The 20,047-nt window shown below is 37.1% G+C and overlaps 1 protein-coding gene across 1 annotated transcript in view; it reads left to right on the top strand.

Annotated features, from left to right (window-relative positions):
* LOC139139381 (E3 ubiquitin-protein ligase UHRF1-like) overlaps positions 1-20,047 on the top strand; it is a 187,516-nt gene that overhangs the window by 113,689 nt on the left and 53,780 nt on the right. The window contains exon 8 of the mRNA XM_070708281.1: positions 2,143-2,250. Coding sequence (XP_070564382.1) covers positions 2,143-2,250 — 108 coding nt within the window. The remainder of the gene's footprint in view (positions 1-2,142; positions 2,251-20,047) is intronic.

Here is a 20,047-nt window from a genome sequence, read left to right as displayed (position 1 = left end):
CCAGCAGGTTAATCCGTTATCGACACATGTGTTTTTTCTAGTTACCCCGCATTTCCCTATGCTTCAAAACCCTGCCACTTTTGGAGATTGGACATGATATCGTAGTCAAAGTCAAAATCATAGACGGGCACCATGGTTTGTTTTGATTAGGGCGCCACCATCTAAGTAGTCCGGTATGGAAATCAACAGGCCGTATCAGGCTTTGTTATGTAAATCAACAGGTCGTATCACTGTTTCATATGCAAATATTCAATTGAATGAAAGAAAGACGCGCTGATCATTCCTTTCATATGCAAATCAACAAGGCGTATCACTTTTTTGACATGCAAATTAACATGATAAATCATGTCACTGAACTCAGTACAGACACAATACAGGGCATAGGTATATGATAAAAGATCTTTGTCTTGCAATTTCCTAATTTTTTAATCACAATCATGAAGGAATGATACCTTACTTTTACCCTGTAATAGCGCTGATCGCAAATGATGTTATTTTTAGTTCATATTTGGTATGTATATAATTCTTTCATTAATATGCAAAAAGAAATGTTTGCAAAAATGATCAAAATTATACCTGCTAGTGTTCCAGTGGATACTAAATGTCAAACTAATTTGTATAAATTTATGGCTCAGACTACAAGCTGCAACAACAAAATTTGTCTGAATTTTAGGCAGCATTGTCCGATGTCAAGTGTGTGCAGCTGTATTTAGTAACAAACCTGAAATTTCAATCAGTGCTATTACATTGAATGCTATAAATTGCATCATACCTATGTATATATAAAATATTTTAAGATATGGTAACATAGGATGTCAACAACTCAGCATCTAGGTTTTCAATGCTTTAGCAGTGTTCTCCCTGAATAAGGTAACAGGGGCGTGGCGCCCTCTTGTAAATTCCGAGCGCCCCCTTGCCAGAAATGAAAAAGATTTATTTTTTTGAAAAATAAAACAATAAAATGTACGGGGGAAAAAAGTTGACAGTGATTTACAAGCAAAATGCAAGCGTGAGCGTCGATCCTGCAGGCTGCAAACGTAATTCTCATCGATCTTGCAAATCTCGCGAGTTTGTGATGTCATCCGAGATCATAAGCCCATGTGCAACTCATTCATTGATGCACCGTCCCTCCTCCCTCGTGGGTGGAGGGACGGTGATTGATGGCAGCCATATTTGCATGGCACAGGCCGTAACGTTAGCCACGGTCAGTCCCTCCATAGGGGCCGTGCATTAGGTAACCGACTTAGCTGTATAAACATGCCTAGGAACTTGAGGGTTACAACCAAGGACAGCGAACACATAAGCGTAAGTGTTATGGTGATAATTTTGACATCGATGAATAAATGTATGTCTGTCGCTATGTTTTCGTTTTCAAAAAATATAATCTTCATTGAAATCAGTGAACTGGAATAAAAGTTATGGAACACTGTCTCAGATTTCTTTTCCTTTGAGCTTTTTTATATGAAAAAAATCTGAAAAAATACTCCCCAAGTGCCACCAAATAACACTATTTTAATCTCTGTTTTTCAAAAGCTCCAATGGCAGGAGGGGGGACACCACCCTCCTGACCTCCCCCTGCGATCGCTGACGCGGTCGCTTGTGGTGCAAAGCACCACGTCTTCGCCCTCTTTTAACAAAATCCTGGGGAGAACACTGTTTAGCCAGGCCATCAACCTATACCATCAATGTTTGAGGAAGAATTTTGTACATTCGTCAGTATCTAGGCCAATTCCTATCCTGAGAAACCGATGTAGTCAACTGGAGCTGTGTGAAATAATATCGTACCTTATAAACTATTTCAATAGACCATCTATGCAAGAGCTTAGAAAGTTTTGCAATAGTGAAATGTTTGAACAGTTCATTTCTCCATTTCACATGGCACATCGTGCATTATCCTACAGAATTGAAGACTGCACAATTTAACCAGTTTCAAAATGTTGCCAATCAGCTGATACATTGAATATCAAAGTATCAGAAAATTCTGTGCTATGCTTCTGATGGTCTGCTTGTCATGAACCACAGTATTGTGTGATACTTACAGTTTAACTTCCAGCTTTCCAGGCGAATCAATCAATTTATTGCATCAACTCATCATAGAGAATGTTCGTGTAACCCTAATGCATGTATTGTTTTTTGTTTCAGGGTATGGCATGTGTGGGCAGAACAAAAGTTTGTACAATAGTTCCATCTAATCATTTTGGAGAGATACCAGGTGTTCATGTTGGACAAATGTGGAAGTTTAGAGTCCAAGTAAGTCGTTCGATCTTTACTGCATTTAATCTACAGGAAACATTGCACAAGAAATCTTTCTTCCGGTTAAGTCAAATCTTGTTGAATCTCTGTATGTCCCACAAATAACTTTCCCCAGGTGGCCCTATGGAAATGTAACTTTTTTCCAAGTCTGCGGGTAACATACAAGTAGAGAGTTCAGAATCCAATATGGCCGCCGTACGAACCGACGCACACTGTACGATCTGATCGCTTTTTAAACCTTTCATATTTTACTTTCTCGAGCTCGCAAATAAAAATAAAATATAAAAAATATGAGTGAACTCTCGTTTCTTCGAGCTTCTAAACTTTATCTGTTGGTGTCGTTCTTTGATATCTTCTTTCTCCCACCGTGAAAGTGGGCCAAAGTCTGTCTGTGCGTGACTGCCACTATACGCGGCACTGAAGAGACGGCGGGGGTATCTTTAATAAACGAAAAAGCCAGGATGTAGCCAATGGGTGTAGAGCTTTTAAAATAGCGTCATGTGAAAGCAAATAAAATGAGCTGTGAGATGATATGTGAAATGTAGGGTACGTCATAGCCGACATGTAAATATATTCAGGTCAAAGTCTTCGGGAAGATTTTACTTTTCTAAACATCGCAGGTATGGATTTGTGTCTTAAATAATCAGTTAGATCAGTATTTTTACTTGTTATAGGACACATTTTTGGTAAATTTTATTAACGAGATCCACCCAGGCTTTTTGAGTGAAAATTCCTTCTCGTCATGACTGAAGTTGTAGTACGGTGATCTGGCGCGAAATCAGCCGGCCACTGTTCAACGTGAACCGTGCACGATCCGCTTAGAGCTACGGTTTTCTGCTGGCACTGTCACATTTACTCCCTCGTCATTTTCCGTTCAGAAACATGAAAACAATAGGAACGATATAATTTTCTTCACTCCTATGCTATTTTTACGAGACAGGATGGTTTTTTAGCTCATATTTGGTTTTATATATAAATACCAAAAAGAGCTTATATGATGAGTCTAAGTGGCGTCTGTATATTTGTGGGTATGTGCGGATGTATGTCCGTCACACACGAAGGCTCCCATACCGCCAAAGCTACCGTCTCAGTATTTGGTGTACAGGTAGATGTAGGGGTTGAGATGTGAATTTGTTCAAATGAACACATCAGTGTCAAAAATGTGCAAATGAGGTAAGAAAAAGCGAATTTCTGAAACAGGCTTGAAACAATCTTACTCCACTGACTTGAGTCATTTCCTGTCATTGTTTATGAACTGTTACATATTAACAGACCTGCTCAAACCATAGACAGTAGAGGGGAGGAAGACCGTCAGTAGAGGGGAGGAAGACTGTCTATGGTCAAACTAGGGGGGGCTAGCTGCCTTTCTGCTATGCATGTTGCTAAAGTTGACCTCCAGTACCTAAAGTTTCAGGCCTTAATTACTTTTGTCATTCTTGTTTTTCTGGTTTAAATATTTCTTGTTGTTTTTCTGGTTGTACTGTGCAGAAATCATTGTCATAACATCAACGTAGAATTTTCCTGCACTGAACAGATAAATTGTTGATCTTTGGTACCCATACTGGTATGTACCAATTCTGATCAAATTTGAGCGACACCGTATAATTGCGGTATTTTTTTTGTTTCGTTGGGAGATAAAAAATCGTACGACTCGTAAGCTCAAAGCTGTCAATGTCATTTTCAGAACGGGTTTCGTTGCCAGAGTCTGTTCGTCTGATTTGCCGTGTACGTTTTTGAGCCCTATGTTTGATGAAATGCGGGTTTTAGGCTGTAAATTACTCACGAAACGTATAATAGTTTGTGAATATTCCTATTTTGGTGTTTTTTCTGCACATGTTTGCTTTTTAATCGGCGAATTTTACGTTATCGACACAAACTACTGGGGTCAACTGATCCAAAGGTCAGCGTGAAACCTACTTCCGCATTGCGCTACGGCACAAATTTAGCCGTCTCAGGAGGTTTATTTTGGTTCTCAAAGCCAGGGAAATATATTTGGGTCAAATTTGCTTTTTAGTCGGCGTTTGTCAATTCTGTTCGGTAAACTCTCGGTGGTCGCTCGATCAGCTGATCGTTCTTTGCATGAGACTGAGTTGACCTAGTTTCCTGAACTGTGTTCAAACGATACTAAGTTCTTGATTCATTGATGTAAAATAAAAAGGTTAGAATCACGCTATCAAATGGATTTGGTGTTCTTTGTCAGAATCATTTGCATTTTTTTAATTCTTTTTTTCACTTGAACCTTCAGATAGCATTTTAAAAATAAAGTATATATCTATAACAGTACCGGTATATAGTATGTGATAACATGCATGCAACTCGAAGATGTGTTTAACTTTAAGAGTTACAAGACTGTTTGTCATGTCTGGAAAGTGACACGTCTTCCAAGTGACTGCTGTTATCTGCCTAGAACTGAATACCCATGAGTGTTCTTTCCTAGGTTCTAAATTGTTTTTAGTCCCCACGGACACCGTCCGGGGGGACTTATAGGTTTGGTCATGTCCGTGCGTGTGTGCGTGCGTGCGTGCGTGCGTGCGTCCGTCCGTTCACGCAGATATCTCAGAGATGCCTGGAGCGATTTCATTCAAACTTTCTACAAGGATTCATTCATATGTCATACAGATGCACGTCGATTTGTTTTGTGATACGATCCAATATGGCTGCCAGGCGGCCATTTTATTACGATTTTTTCATGTACAGAGCCATAACTTAGGCATGTTTCAACTGATTTTATTCAAAGTTGGTACAAGGACATTGACCAATGTCATAGATATGCATGTCAATTTTTTTTGTGATACGATCCAATATGGCCGCTGTGCGGCCATTTTGTTACGATTTTTTCATGTACAGAGCCATAACTCAGGCGTAACTCAACCGATTTTATTCAAACTTGGTACAAGGACATTGACCTATGTCATGCACATGCACATTGATTTGTTTTGTGATATGATCCAATATGGCCGCCTTGTGGCCATTTTATTACGATTTTTTCATGTCCTGAACTACAACTCGGACATGTATCAAGCGAATTCATTCATAAGTATTTTTATCACAGACCTAATGAAGAGGACTCTATCCTCTCTGAGGACCTGTAATCAAAGTACCCATTAACAAGTGGGGACTGTGTCATCAACGATGACTTGTTCTTTGTATTTCATAAATCTGTGAGATATATATTATAGCCTGAGTCTAGTTAGAGTACGCATTGATTTTAAATTATTTTCTGTAATCCACTAGTCAACAGAAGACTAGTTCTATCTAACAAGTAGATGTTTTGGTTTTTTATTTGCACAGACAACATCATTGAAGTAGCATTAAGAGTAGTTGATAATATAGCAGAGCTTTTAGCTGGAAAGAAGAGTTTAGTAGATTTATCAGCTCATAATATTCCTTTAACCAATGAACTTTATATGAATCTACACACTTGCCTTCAAGAAACAGGGATTAATGTTCAGGAAACCTTACCAGTATTAGTACATTTATTTGAGCCAGAAATTGATTACCACAAAAAATAAGTAATTTTACAAAGAAAGTCAGAAGACAGATAGAGAAAGCTAGCAAGGAAGGGAGAGAAGTGGAATATATGAAAGAGACCATTAAAGGGAAAACTAGGAAAGAGCTGTCAGAAATATTCAGCACTCTGCAGATAACGGAAGACAACTTGAGGACATGTCAGTTTCCAGAAATGCCTGACAGTCCCGTAACTCTGCAAGTTCAGCACATCTTAGAGTTGCGGGCATTTGTCGCAAGAAACCAGTTGCCATGGCAACTTGGTGTGTCGTGGATGAAAGTCTTGATGACTCCTGATGTTGACCCTAAACTAGATACACTTGCAAATCAGTGGAATAGGTTGTATGAGAAATATTACAAACTCCTAGTATGTAAGCAAACAGAACAGTTGCAGATGTTCAAAGAGCAAATATACAAGTTGCCTAGCTCATTGAACATGTCAACAGCTGCCCAAACTTCAAGAGAATGTGTACAGCCAGCCACTTTTAATGCTCATGATGACCAGATTCTCTCTATGTTGACAAGCAACCTAACTAACGCATATGCAGAGATCAGTGATCTAACGCAGGCCATGGATGAACTAACAGAAGAGAAATTTGAAATGGTAGATAAGGTTAATAAAATGGATAGCTTACACACCAAGTATAGACAGAAATTAGATGAAATAAACACACTGAAACTGAAACTGTCAACTCTGACTCCTAGAAATGTCAATAAGAAACTGAAAAGAAGAGATAAGAAAATTGAAACCCTTAATAGGAAAATTAAGGAACAGAAAGCAACAATACAAGACTTTGTTGAACAAGTGGATGATTTGAACACTGAGAGACAAAAGCTTCAAAGTGAATTAGACAGGATTGTGAAAGAAAAAATAAATCTCCAAAAAATAAGAGTTACTGGAAAAGAAAAGCACAAGTATATAGAAACAGCAGCAGTGAGTTAGACAAAGTAGACAGTCAACGCATTTGCCAATTGGAAAACGAAAACCTAGAACTGGAAGAAAAAGTAGCTGACTTGATGAAAGATGAGAGCATTGTGACATTTCAGCATGGAAGGTACACTGACAATATTAGGCAGGTGTATTATGACCTGTTAGCTCATAATGTTTCAGTGGAAAGTTGTACTCAAATTGTGAAGTGTGTCCTAAAAAATCTTTTATATATTGATGTAGGCAGACTGCCGAGCAAATCTTTAACGTCAATGCTCCAGGTTGAAGCACTTGTGCTGGCACAGGCACAAGCAGCTGCCACTATTTTAGAATGTGATGAGCCTAATACATTACACAGTGATGGAACCCGCAAGAAATTTGTAGATTATGCTGGGTTGCAAGTGTCATTGCCAAACAAGTCATCTTTGTCACTTGGGTTTCAAGAACTTCTTAGGGGTAGCGCAGATGATTATCTCAAGGCCACCCTTAAAACATTTCATGAACTTTGTGAATCTCTTGGAGAAAATGATGAAATAAAACACAAAATCTATGCACAGCTACTATTGATAAGCAAAAACATAATGAGTGACAGACATATTGTTAATAGAAAGTATAAATCTAAACTTGAGGAAGTGAGAGAGAATTTACTACCAGTTATTGAAGCTAATTGGGATAGTTTTGATGATAGTGAAAAGGCCAAAATGAAATCTGTCAACCATCTATTGTGTGGAATGCATGTATTGGTCAATATGGCCAGTGCCATCTCATCATCATGCAAAGAATTTGAAAATGATAAGAAAGATCAGATCAAATTATTGAAAGAGTCAGGGGCAGGTCATTACAAATCAAATCAGTCATTGTGTTTTGATCTTTTGTATCAAGCAGGTAAAGGTTTTACTGAGGAAGGTTGTCAAAAGTCTAGTGTTTTAACAGACTTCTGGCCTTACCTTGAAGATATCCTTAAAGAAAAAAACAGCTTGATCAAATTTGAACATAATAGATTTAATGTAGCATTTTATCAGGGAGGTGCTGTGTACTACCATGCAAATCACATATCAGATTTTTTACATTCAGGGAGATGTGACTCTACAAACAAATTAATGAGTCGAATTCAAGCTGCCATTGATGAGCCAGTCATTCTTTCTGAGTGTAGGGCCCTGGGTATTATATCGAAACTTATAACAGGTCCATTGATGCGTTTACTTGAAAGTGATCTTAATGACTATGACATGAACGTACATTGGCTGGAGCTTAAGACCTGTTTAGGTGATAATGCAATTGATGCCAGGTCCTTGCTGAATGAAAAATATATATATCAAATAGTACTGTGAAAAAAGACAAAATATATACTCGGTTGTTTGAGAGTTGTTCCTCTGAATTTGATGCATTGACATTGAATGCCTTACAGTCTATGTGTACAGCTATGTTGCCTGTTGTTAAGAGACAACTGTGTAATCAGCTCCCAGGTTGTAATGAGAGCCAACCATCACCAAGTCAAAAGCTAGAGGTCGCCAGTGCACCTTTAACAAATGTAAGATCTGAAACAGACTTTTCTGATTTGGATCGACAAATAAAGAAGGCACCGCAAAAAAGCAGAATATCAAAAGCAGGCTTTATATGCTATAGCCGAAACAAAACCTCATCATATCTGAATAAATTGAGGAAAGATTTAAAGAGAAAGTATATGAACATAGCAAGAAAAACAGCGCCTAAAAGAAAAAAAAGAGCATGCATGTAGTAGAGAACTCAAACAGAAAAGACGAGTTGCAGAGACAAAGAATTATGAAAAAACATGAAAAATCACAAAGAAAAATGAAAAGAATAGAACAACTTGAAAATCGTATCAAAACTAAATGGGGTGTATGGGAAATTGAAAATGAAGTTGATGTTAAATTACAACATTTGACAAAGGCTAAACAAATTAACGCAATTAAAGATCAGATTACATACAGAAACCTGATACTGCAATCAAATTTATCTGACAAAAAGTTAGCAAAATGGCAAAACAACAAAGTGAAACTTTCTGTTCACCAGTTGGCTGACAACCTAAAATCAATAATCAAAGTACATGATACAGAAATGCCTGACTATGTGAAAGAAATCAATGAAAATCTAAAGAAAAGGAAAGTAAGTAATCAGCAGCAAGTCAATACAAATCAAAGAAAAAGAGCTAGAAAAGATGATGATGGTACAAAATTTGGACTGTGTGATGTGCGATGTGGTATGCATGTTGCTGTTGCATATGAGGAACAGTGGTTTGTTGGTGAAATTGTAGATATCCATAAGGAAGCCGATACTGTTGATGTGAACTTCCATCAAAGAAAAAATAATAACACATTTCAATGGCCTGTAAGACAAGACAGGGACAGAATTAATTGTAAATTCATTTTGCAAGAAGTTTGTATTATTCCTAAAGATTCATTATTACGAGCATGGCAAGTTGCCCAAGTAGATGAGGTAGACCTTTTGTACAATTGTTTTAAGGAAAGGTATTTTATGTAAAGCAAACTAAAAATGAGTGTTCTTTCTTGCCATTCAATAAAGCCGTTTTAATAGTTGACAGCAGTAATGATAATGTGATCTTTCTCAATTTGCTTAAGTTGCATGTGTATGTGGTGCGACAATGTACATTAATTTTTTTAGCTGGTCATTCATGTCTGTCAGTTTGTCAGTCAGTCAGTCAGTCTTTCCAAGCATGTCATACCAAAGTTTAAAATGAAATTCTTGTCAATGGACTACCAAGGGAGTGGCTGTTGTACAAATAATACTATCTAGCAACTTTATGAAGTCATTTTCTTCATCATTTATTTCTACTCAACAAAGGCCAAAAAAACGCTGATCCAAGGCTTTGAGTGATGTCAATTGTTGCTCACTAGAAATGACTGTATTTACTTTTTTTAATAGTAGTAATATTAGCTTTTTAATTGTTAAAAAATACACAGGCACTACAGAGTCCTATTTTCACTCAGTACAGACTGACTAAACTGATTTTCAGTGACTTGCCGGCACTAAAACAAATATTGCCACCAATGAAATGTCAATCCAATATGGCCGCCTTTGAAATCCAATATGGCCGCCATACTTGCTATATAAAATTAGGTATTCCACACGATCACGCTATACACTCTGAAAACGCTGTGTGTGCAAACCTGTTGGCATTTTCGTAACACGTTTTCTCGTTTAATTCGGCAAAATATTGACAAATACCTCGATATACCAAGGCTATCCTTTCTTCCCAATCGATTCCTTGAGTTTCAGAGCCATTCTAACGAAAGTGAGTGAAATTTTGAGCTGTAAAAATCGGACTTCGGTGTGGGCGGCGGCCATGTTTGCAACTCGCTATTTTTAGCTTGCAGTGCTCGTGTGGACAAGGCGGTCCATCGCATTTGAGCATGAGCAGTGAGAAGCTTAAGGTATTTATATATTGATAGCCCATGATTCGACCTTCATTTTGGTGTATTTCGTTTGAATTTTGGCCAAATCGTTGCCGTTTTAGCGGGTTTTTAAGCTTTTTAAAGCGTCTAAAAACATTAAAATGACTTTTAATTCACAAACAAAATGAAAAAATAAGAAATTTGATTAATTAATTACAAAATGAAAATATTTTAGTATAGCTGAATGGTGCAGCTCAAAAGCGACGAATGGATATTTTGGACAGAGCATGCAATTTCGCGGGGATTCCCCAAACCTGTCGTTCGTCGCTATGGCGCTGGAAGACGCTGCTCGATTTTGTGAAACGGAACGATTTTTTTTTTCAGACGAGGTGTTTTCAGGTACTATTGAGCACAAATACTCATTCATCAGTTACTTTTGATCGTTTTACGGCATATTTGTTTGATTCAATCAATGTTGAACTGCAAAACGGGGCGATATTCAGCACTCTAAAACGGCCCATACATAGTTCAGGTTCAGTTACGGCTGGCAAAACGATTTTGTGTTTCAACTTTGATCGAACTTTGTGAATGAACATTCTCAATAATCATGTAATACAATGCTGGATAGGTTCTGTTTTTGTGGTTTATGTGTAGTTTTTAACGGTGTTTTAGTTAGGTGTTGTTGTTTTTTGTTTTAGTTCCGATATTTACTCCTCTTTAGTTAGAGCTAGAAGACAATAGTGAGTAGCTGCCGGTAACAGTTTACGGCTAGCATAATATTATGGTTTTCAAAGTTTGAGTTAATTTATTAATGAACATTCTCAACAACCGTTGACTGTATTGCTTGATAACAGTGCGTTTGCAGATAATTTGTAGCTTTTCTTAACAGTGGTTTTAGTTGATTTTTTTGTCTTTTAGGTTACTAGTTTCTTATTCATCATCAATCATTGACCAGTAATAAAATCCTAGTACCGGTAATAACTTAAATGATGATAGTATTACTTTACCTTTTTGTAAACAATCATAAAGAAATAAATAACTTGATTTTTTTTCGAATCTTTCTATTGTTGGTATTTTTTTTTGTTAGTTTAAAAATTACTAATCATATGTATAAAACTCTTAATCCTTAGCCTTTACAATCTTAGAAAAAATGAAATACAATGGATTGATATGATATAAAAACCAAACTTTATTGTGATACAGTTCAATCATTTTTTTATAACTCTGTAGTTCCAAATCCAGTGTGCTATACGCATGTCTTGGCAATGCTGAACTCTTCTGTCTCTGTATCGGCTATTGAAGACTACTTCACATCTCATGGATTCATCTTCAAATCTAAAGTAGGAAATATAAAGAGAAAAATCATAAATAGATACACAAAGCTAAAGGAGGAAGATTTCAAAGGTTTTCTAGCACAGCCAGTCACAGAAATAGGTCAGAGCATAGGAGATGGTATGCATTCCCTTGGAGAGGAGTGTGATAGAGTAGGAATAACAATAGAAGTACTTGCTGGTCTTAATACTAATAGCGATTTTTCACCACTGACACTTACAAATGGTGTAATTCTAGAGTTAAAGAGGTTTAAAGATAAGGAAGGCAAGACATGGAATGATCTAGTTAATTGGATAAGGTTGACGTCAGATGATGCTGACACAGCAACAATAACAGCAGATGGTATTCGTTATGCTCACTCAAAAGTTCTTCAAGAATACATCAGCATCAACAAAACCGATCAACAAAGGTCAGGAGAATTTTTGAAAAGTCCTTTTCATGTACAAAGGAGAGATAGAGATACTCAGCAGACAAAGGTGTTGGTAAAGAAAGTTAACTATATGAGTATTAAGTATAGCCAGGAAAAGGAGAAGGTCAAAGACATGGTAAAGAACATGCAACAGCACTCAGAAGTAATTCATGACTTACAGAGAGACATTAGAATGAAACAAGAAGTTTGTAATGAAAATAAACACCTGAAACGAAAGTGCCAAGATATCCAATCAGATCTCGAGGTCAGCAGGAAAAGGGTTAAAGCCATGAAGCAGAGCAATTACTACAAAAGGCTAAAGCGAAAAGAAGAAAGTTTAGATAGAAAAGAAAAACTGTGCAAAAAGAAGCATGAAAAAATAAGAGATCAGTCAGAGGAAATTAGGAAAGAGAAGATGAATGTACAGATTCAACTGAATATCCAGTCACAAAAGACAAGTACACAAGAGGAAACCATAAAAAAAATGAAACATGAAAAGAAACTCCTACAAACAGCATTGTCAGATGCAAAAAGGGAAAATAAGAGACAGAGAGAAAAATGTGATCAATTAAAACATGCCAATCAGGATTTGTACAGTCAAGTTGAACTTCTGACACAAAAACATGATGATGTAACGACAGCAGACATAAATACAAGAAAGTGTGGAGGTGTAAATGCACCATTTACTGATGATGTAAGACAGTGTGTTATGGAATTACAGGGTCAGCAAATAGGAAGCAACAAAATCAGTAAATGCATTGAAATTGTTTCAAGGAATATTCATGGTGGTAATTTGACATTAGACGATCTTCCTAAAAAATCAGCTATCGCAAACATGGCGAGTGAGGCATATTACTTGGGCAAAAGACACATTGGAGAAGAAATATCTCACTGTAGAGCATTTGACATTCACACAGATGGTACAAGCAGAGACCAAAAGAAAATTCTAGATTATGAAATAAAGCTAGACTCAGGAAAAATAATGACACTTGGGTATATTGACATTGCTGAAGAAACATCAGATTCAGTTCTACAAAGTACACAGCAGATGTTTCGAGAAATTGCCCAAATATCATGCCAAAGTGGTAATGTTGATGAAAAAGAAATGATGGAAAAGATGTTAATGAAGTTAACAAATACAATGTCTGATAGATGTAGCGTTATGAAGGCCTACAATGAAAAGCTAAACACCTGGAGAATGGATGTATTAAAGGAAGTAGAGGAAAGTAATGTATCATCCCGGCTAAATTACTTCTACTGTAACGCTCACTTCCTTCTTGGAATCAGCCACAAGGTTGAATCTGTTCTGAAGACTTACCAGACTACTCTAGAGGATGTGTATGGCAAATTGGGTCGAGACGCATTACCCCAATTTCAACTTTGGCGCTGCACCGAGTCTCCTGTTATTCGACTCATAAGAACCGTCAGTGAATGTCTTGGCCCTCGTGGAGACCAGAAATCTGGATGTCGACAAGACTGGCTGGCTTACCTTGATATGAAAGGTTCCAAATCACACATTATAAGCTTTCGAGGGAATCGTTTCAACAACATCTTCATAGGTGCAGCAGCTGCTCTCTTCCATTGTCAAGATATTGTGGAATTCTTCACCTGTTACAAGAAACCATCAAATAAATTACATGAATCCATTCTCGCAGATTGCCAAAGTCAACCACTTATTGCAGCTGTTCGAGCGCTAGCCATATTTGGTCATAGAGTCACGACACCATACTGGCATCTGATCAACAGCAGCTGCCATATACTTGACCTATACAAGTTTTTCCAACCAATGGCACACAAGTTATCATCATGGTCTTCTGATGCAACACCATTATTGCATCATGATGTGGAGCCATTGTTTGGGAAAACTTATCAGCCAAACATACCAGCATTGTATGAGCAGCTATACAAGCCTGAGTCAAACACCAGTATGGAGACCATTACGAAAGAAGTTCTGGAAATGGTCTGTTTGGGCTCGAGCATCGTAACACGACGTCAATTGAAGGAATACATGGAGGACGGCCAGTATGGAAGCAAACCTCTGATGATATGAAATCACTGACAAAACACACAGAAAAGACAAACTTACTTGGAGAGCATGACTTTGGTGACTGGGATTACAGTAAACACCAGAAACCGAATGCGACAACATTCCATCATAGCAGTACAGTCATGATGAAGAAAAACAAGACATTTGAATGGATAGATGGAAAGCAGCCAGACGAAAAACAAAAAATAATGGCTGAGGCACGCTCAAATGGGCCACATATGAGGGACAATTTCCACAAGCATTCTAAGGCAGTTATGGAAAAACAGAAGGAGATACTTATGAGAAGTGTACAAAGGAGGAAGGAAACAGAAGCAAAACAGATACAGGAGAAACAGAAGTTAATCAACAAAGTTCACAGCCATGGTGGACCTGTTCAAAATATGGAAGAATTAATACAATACTGGAGATGAAATCAAGTTCTCAACAACAGGCCATCTTGCTTGATGAAATAAAGTTCAACCAGAAAGTATTAGGAGTGAAAGCACCAAAAATCTTGTTCCAAGCAACCCACAACAAGAGAAAGAGAACAAACGATGAGCTGAAGAGTGGCCTTCTTGAGATATTGAAGATAAAGTCCCAGCCCACCATAGAAATACAGCAAGCAATACCAAGAATTGGAATGCATGACCCAATAAGAAACAACAAGTTCAACACATCAAGGACTCCCTTCACATGGAACTTACCAAAATTACTGTCACCAATGCCACAGCCACTAATGCAGACAATACTGATACATTAACAACAGCATCACCACCACCAAGAATGACATTACCAGTGGTAACAACAAACAAAACAACATCAACAGTAACAATTACATCATCATCAACAACAACATCTGCAGCAAAAACAACGTTAACAACAACAACAACAACAACAACAACGATTTCAACATCCACACCAGTATCAACAACAGACATTTCAACAAGTACTGGAGATGAGAACATACCAGCAGAAGATACAACATTTAATTTACATTACAGAAAGGGTGACTGGGTTGCTGTCGCATATGAAGATGGATGGTACCCCGGAGAGGTGGTGGAGTCGAGTGCTAAGGACAATCTTGTGATTGTTAAGTTCCTGAGGCATAGTGGCAAAAATTTTGCCTGGCCAAGCACCGCAGACACTGCTCCTGTGAATACCTGCTTTATTTTTTTTCAAACTTTCTCCTCGAACCCACTGGTGGTGGGCGAGCATGGCACATTCCACAAAGGGATAAAATACAGCATAAATATAAAGAATATGCTAGGAAATACTTCAAACATTAGAAATCTAATACAGCTCCATTTATTCCTGATTTACAAGGATAGAATTACAAAAAACTTCAATGTATAGTATTATTGATACTTACCTGAAGAGCTGGACATGCCGAACTGTAAACTGTTCCTGTCTTCTGTTCTGAAATTTGATGAAAATGTGTCTCAAGTATACTATGCTTGACTGAAAGAACTCAAGTACATTGCAATATGTATTTAAATGAACACATCACACGGATAATAACTACATGAAGTGTTAGCCATTCTGCCTCCAGTATATAACCTGAGGGTTCATCTACAACCACAACAAAGTTAAATGTATTGAACAGTGATTATACTCAACGTGTACTTACCTGAAAATGCTGCGATGACAAAAATGTGAGTTCATCCTGTCTTTGTTCCAGTCTTCAAGTTTCAGAATTACTCTGATCAAGTCAGTCTGATTAAAATCCAATGTAGTGATGGGTCGGTCTTTTACGCTATTGTATTACGGTCTTTTTTTTCTGCAGTCCTGAGGAGAGGACAGCAGAAAAAAAAGACAGTAATACAACAGCATAAAAGACCGACCCATCACTGCATTTGATTTTAATCAGATTGTGATCAGTTTGACTTTGATCAACCAACCGCTTTGCAAGTTTCTTTGGTCCATTAACTAAAACCATTTCATCAACAGTTTAAAATTCCAACTTTGAATGTTTCCGAAAACTAAAAAAATGAACTGAACAACAACTATCATTATAATAAGATTTAAATAACGCATTTTCTAGATGTACATCATTATCTTATTGGAGGTAATAAGTAACAAACAAATTGTTTCCATGGAAACACTTGCTGTAGTCAGTTTTTGCTATATTTAAACTATAGTAGATGTGAACTTCATAAACTTCAAAATGTGTTGTTAAATTTTCATAGCCTGTGGTAAACTAAAAATGTATGCACCTGTACCTGCCACATGTACAGTACATACAGTGTACTGCATATGTGCGGCTTTATCGAAAACCACAAATTTGCATAAAATGGGATTTTCTGTCATATTTTGAGGTCATTTAGAGAAGTTTGTGACATAATTTCCATGGGTACTTGTAACAGGGACTTTTTCTATACAAATGACTCAGAAAAGATGGTTTGACACTATTAAATACTTGCTCAGGCTTTGTGTATACATTGAAACTTTTCATTTTTATCATGAAAAGGGAACATCATTTTTAGTACAAAAGTGACATTTTAGGTCAAAATTATGGTGATCCTGGAAGTAACTTTACCATGTTTATATTTGAAACTGGTAGAAAAGTTGTTTTTCTTTACTGACACACTTTGGTTGCACTTTTTAAGTGTCAAGTTTCTGTAGTGAAATTTGCTGAACATAGGTACTTTTCATATTTCACCCTATTCTTGGTGTGCAACAAAGGTTCATTTTGCAGTAAAGTCAAACTTTACACAACACAGCTGACAATATATATTACTCTTTCCACATGAAATTTACTTTTTTAAATACAAATACAATAATACTGCAAAGCGATTAACAATGATTTGTATATCAACGCATAATTTTGCATCAGAATGACCATAAATCTGCTAAAATTTGTATTTTTCAGCCATTTTATCAATTTTCCATTTCACAAATTGCAAAAATTGCAATATTTGAGAATGTTGAACTCAACGAGTACATTTCCTTAGGTCACATATTAAATTATTTTGTGAAAAGAAGTAAATTTTAAACACTTTTAGCATCATATTCTTTACAAGGTCATGTATTTTGGCGAAAAGATGCATGATAAAAAAATGTAATTGCATCAATTTTAACTTTTTCCCTGTACTGTCAACCTTAGCCGCGAGGTTTTGCATACACAAAAATCTTTATAACTTTTGAATGACTCAACCAATTTTAACCAAATAAAAAGCATTTTCCATCATTTTCCAAGGACTCTTTGAAAATTGCATTAAAAAAGCAATTTTGTGAGTTTAAAATTTTCACTTGGAATACCTAATAAAATGCTAGTTTTTGCCATGTTTGACCTCCTGGGTAATTAAACTGTAATCTAGATTTCAAAAACTAAGGGCATTATCTATATCTGCATATATTTTTCAATAATTTCTAGAAATTCCATTACAATAAGATGAATCCTAATTAAGATACAGATCATCAAATATTGCAAAAATCCAAATTTTCCCATGGTGCCGTGCAAAAAAAACTAAGTCAGATAAAATTTTATACAAGTTTAGTCGAGCTTGTGTTGAATTCATAGAATTAATCTTTCATGAATCTTGCAATTTTTATAAGAGTAGGTATAATTCTCTGAAAAAATGAAGAAAGTACTTGTAAATATCAGTATAATTTGATGTTTCTGGTCCTGCAAACTTCAGAAATTTGCTTTTTACGACATTTTTAACGACATTTTGACCAAAAATTAGCAAATTTTGACCCATTAAAATGCACATATCTTGAAAACCGGTGAACCGATTTCGATAATTTTTTTTTTATTACAACTTGCTCTGATACATAAATATTTCTATCTATAAAAGAAACAGCCATCTTGGAGTTAAAATTTTCACTGAACTCCCTAATACAAGCAAATCAAACTTTTGGACCGGATGACTGTCAAACAAAGATCACTCCATACACGAAGTATCACATAAAATTTGTATTTTAATGAAAAATTAAATAACAAATTAAACAAAATATACAAGATATCACAATTACTTCAAACTTAGTGTGACCAGGTAAGGGAGCTTGTCGAAATCAAAAAGCCCGTCATCCTGCGTCATCCTGCGTGACAATGCAAGGTATTGCAAGGTGACGATACCGGACGTAGAATATTCATGATATGCACGAATATTCATGAGTTGATGCCACTCGACTGTGCTAATTTGAATTGGAGACCACTAATATCCGCCCCACTGTGGGCAGTACAATCACGTGAAGGTTCCTAAATGAGGCCCGATTTTTGATGTACTTTACGTTTATTTCAAAGAGAAATGAATCCGATGATCGCAACAATTTCTTTTTCGAAATTAGTACGGCCGAAAGCAAAAGAATGAGCGCTGATTTTTGATGTACTTTCACGTTTATTTCAAAGCCAAATGAATCCAACGATCGATACAGTTTCTCTTGCAACATTAGTACGACCGGAAACAAAAGAATGACGGCCAATTTTTGATGTACTTTTACGTTAAATTCTAAGTCAAATGAATCCGACAATCAAAACAGTTTCTTTTTTGAAATAAGTACGGCCGAACACAAAAAATGAGGGCCTATTTGTGATATACTTTTATGTTAAATTCAAAGGCAAGTGAATCGGAGATCAAAACAGTTTTTCTTGCGAAATTTGTATGGCCAAAAAGGAAAAAATGAGGACCGATTTTTTATGTACTTTTACGTTTATTTCAAAGCCAAATGAATCTAACAATCAAAACAGTTTCTTTTTTGAAATTAGCACGGCTGAAAACAAAAAATGAGGCCAAATGAATCTGACGATAGAAATAGTTGCTCTTGCGAAATTAGTACGGCCAAAAACAAAAAAATAAGGACCGATTTTTTTTGTACTTTTACGTTAAATTCAAAGCAAAATGAATCCGACGATCGAAACAGTTTCTATTTCAAAATTAGCACGGCCGAAAACAAAAAAAGCGAGGACTGCTTTTTGATGTACTTGTACGTTTATTTCAAAGCCAAATGAAATTTGATGTGTTCTGATCGATTTACACGTCGGTAAGATAAAATGGGACATCCATTGGTCAGACCCTTCGCAAAATTTTCCAGTTCATATGCAAATATCGGACGCGTTAACTTGTTACACCTTTGTACTTTCATTCAATGTTGATGAGTTACTGAGCTTGTAAAATGGCGTCCTACAGCTTGTTATTCACCCCAGGCAATTCAGAAAGCACGGAAAATGTATCTTCCGTCGGCCCTTTTCAGGGCCCTAAATTTCGTTCTGGGGTTGCGAGTGCATATCCATCACACGACTGGCTATTTACCCCAACCAATACAGAGAGCAATGAGCTTGCTTGCTCATGGGAAGATGGTGTTGTTGCAGAACAACAAGGTGGATGTACAAGTAAACGAGGAGGTAAGCATGATGGTTTGGGCCGGGCAAAGATTTCGGCGCTGTTTCCTGATGCAATTCAGACTGCAAATGACTTTATTGAAACCAATGGTTTCCAGGCCCATCAGCGTCGAAGAGAAACGACCGGAAACTGTGGCATGACACTGAAGCAAATCCAGCAACAGCTGATCACCAGTGACCCAAAGCTTCCCGAGCACGGCGTCAGTCTGAACACAATTTCGTGTTGGATGGTGATACCAAACAAGAAATTCAGGGCGGCATCTCTGTATAGAGGAGAAATTGACGCAAAGGTTGCTAAAACGTCGAACAATGTGAGAAAAGACGATGGAAATTCTCACTTTTACTTCTCTTAGATGAAGTACGTGATGGAATTTGCAGCCAAGTATTCAAGCTCAACGTTATCGATGTCTTATGACAACATGAACAATGTCAAAATTGGTGTACCAGCAGTCTCTTGCCATTTCCAGAATACTCGCTTTTTTCCGACCACGAACACTCTGGATTTGCCAGATCATGATTTTCCCATTCCAGGTTACTCAATCACACCTGCGGGATACATGATTCTAGCCAACGATTCACCCGACCAAGAGATGTGTGTTTTCGACTTAGGGAGACAGCACTTCAAGTATGGACGTAGCGGACCATTGATGGTCGTCAACCGGGTTGAGTCTTACCGGCCATGCTCTATCATAGCTCACGTCACCGACATCGCCTCCATCATACGACAGCGCTTGATGCCAGTTGTTTGTGCTATTCTTGACGGGGGTTCTAATTTCAATGTGAATTTGTCACCAATATGTTTTATAACATGCATCTATGGTGAGACCTGAACCTGGATGCCTTTGTGCTGACGTCCTTCTGCCCAGGTTTCAGTGCG

Source organism: Ptychodera flava, chromosome 8 (assembly GCF_041260155.1).
Source record: "Ptychodera flava strain L36383 chromosome 8, AS_Pfla_20210202, whole genome shotgun sequence".
Classification (NCBI taxonomy): domain Eukaryota; kingdom Metazoa; phylum Hemichordata; class Enteropneusta; family Ptychoderidae; genus Ptychodera; species Ptychodera flava.
This window is presented reverse-complemented; position numbering and strand designations above follow the sequence as displayed.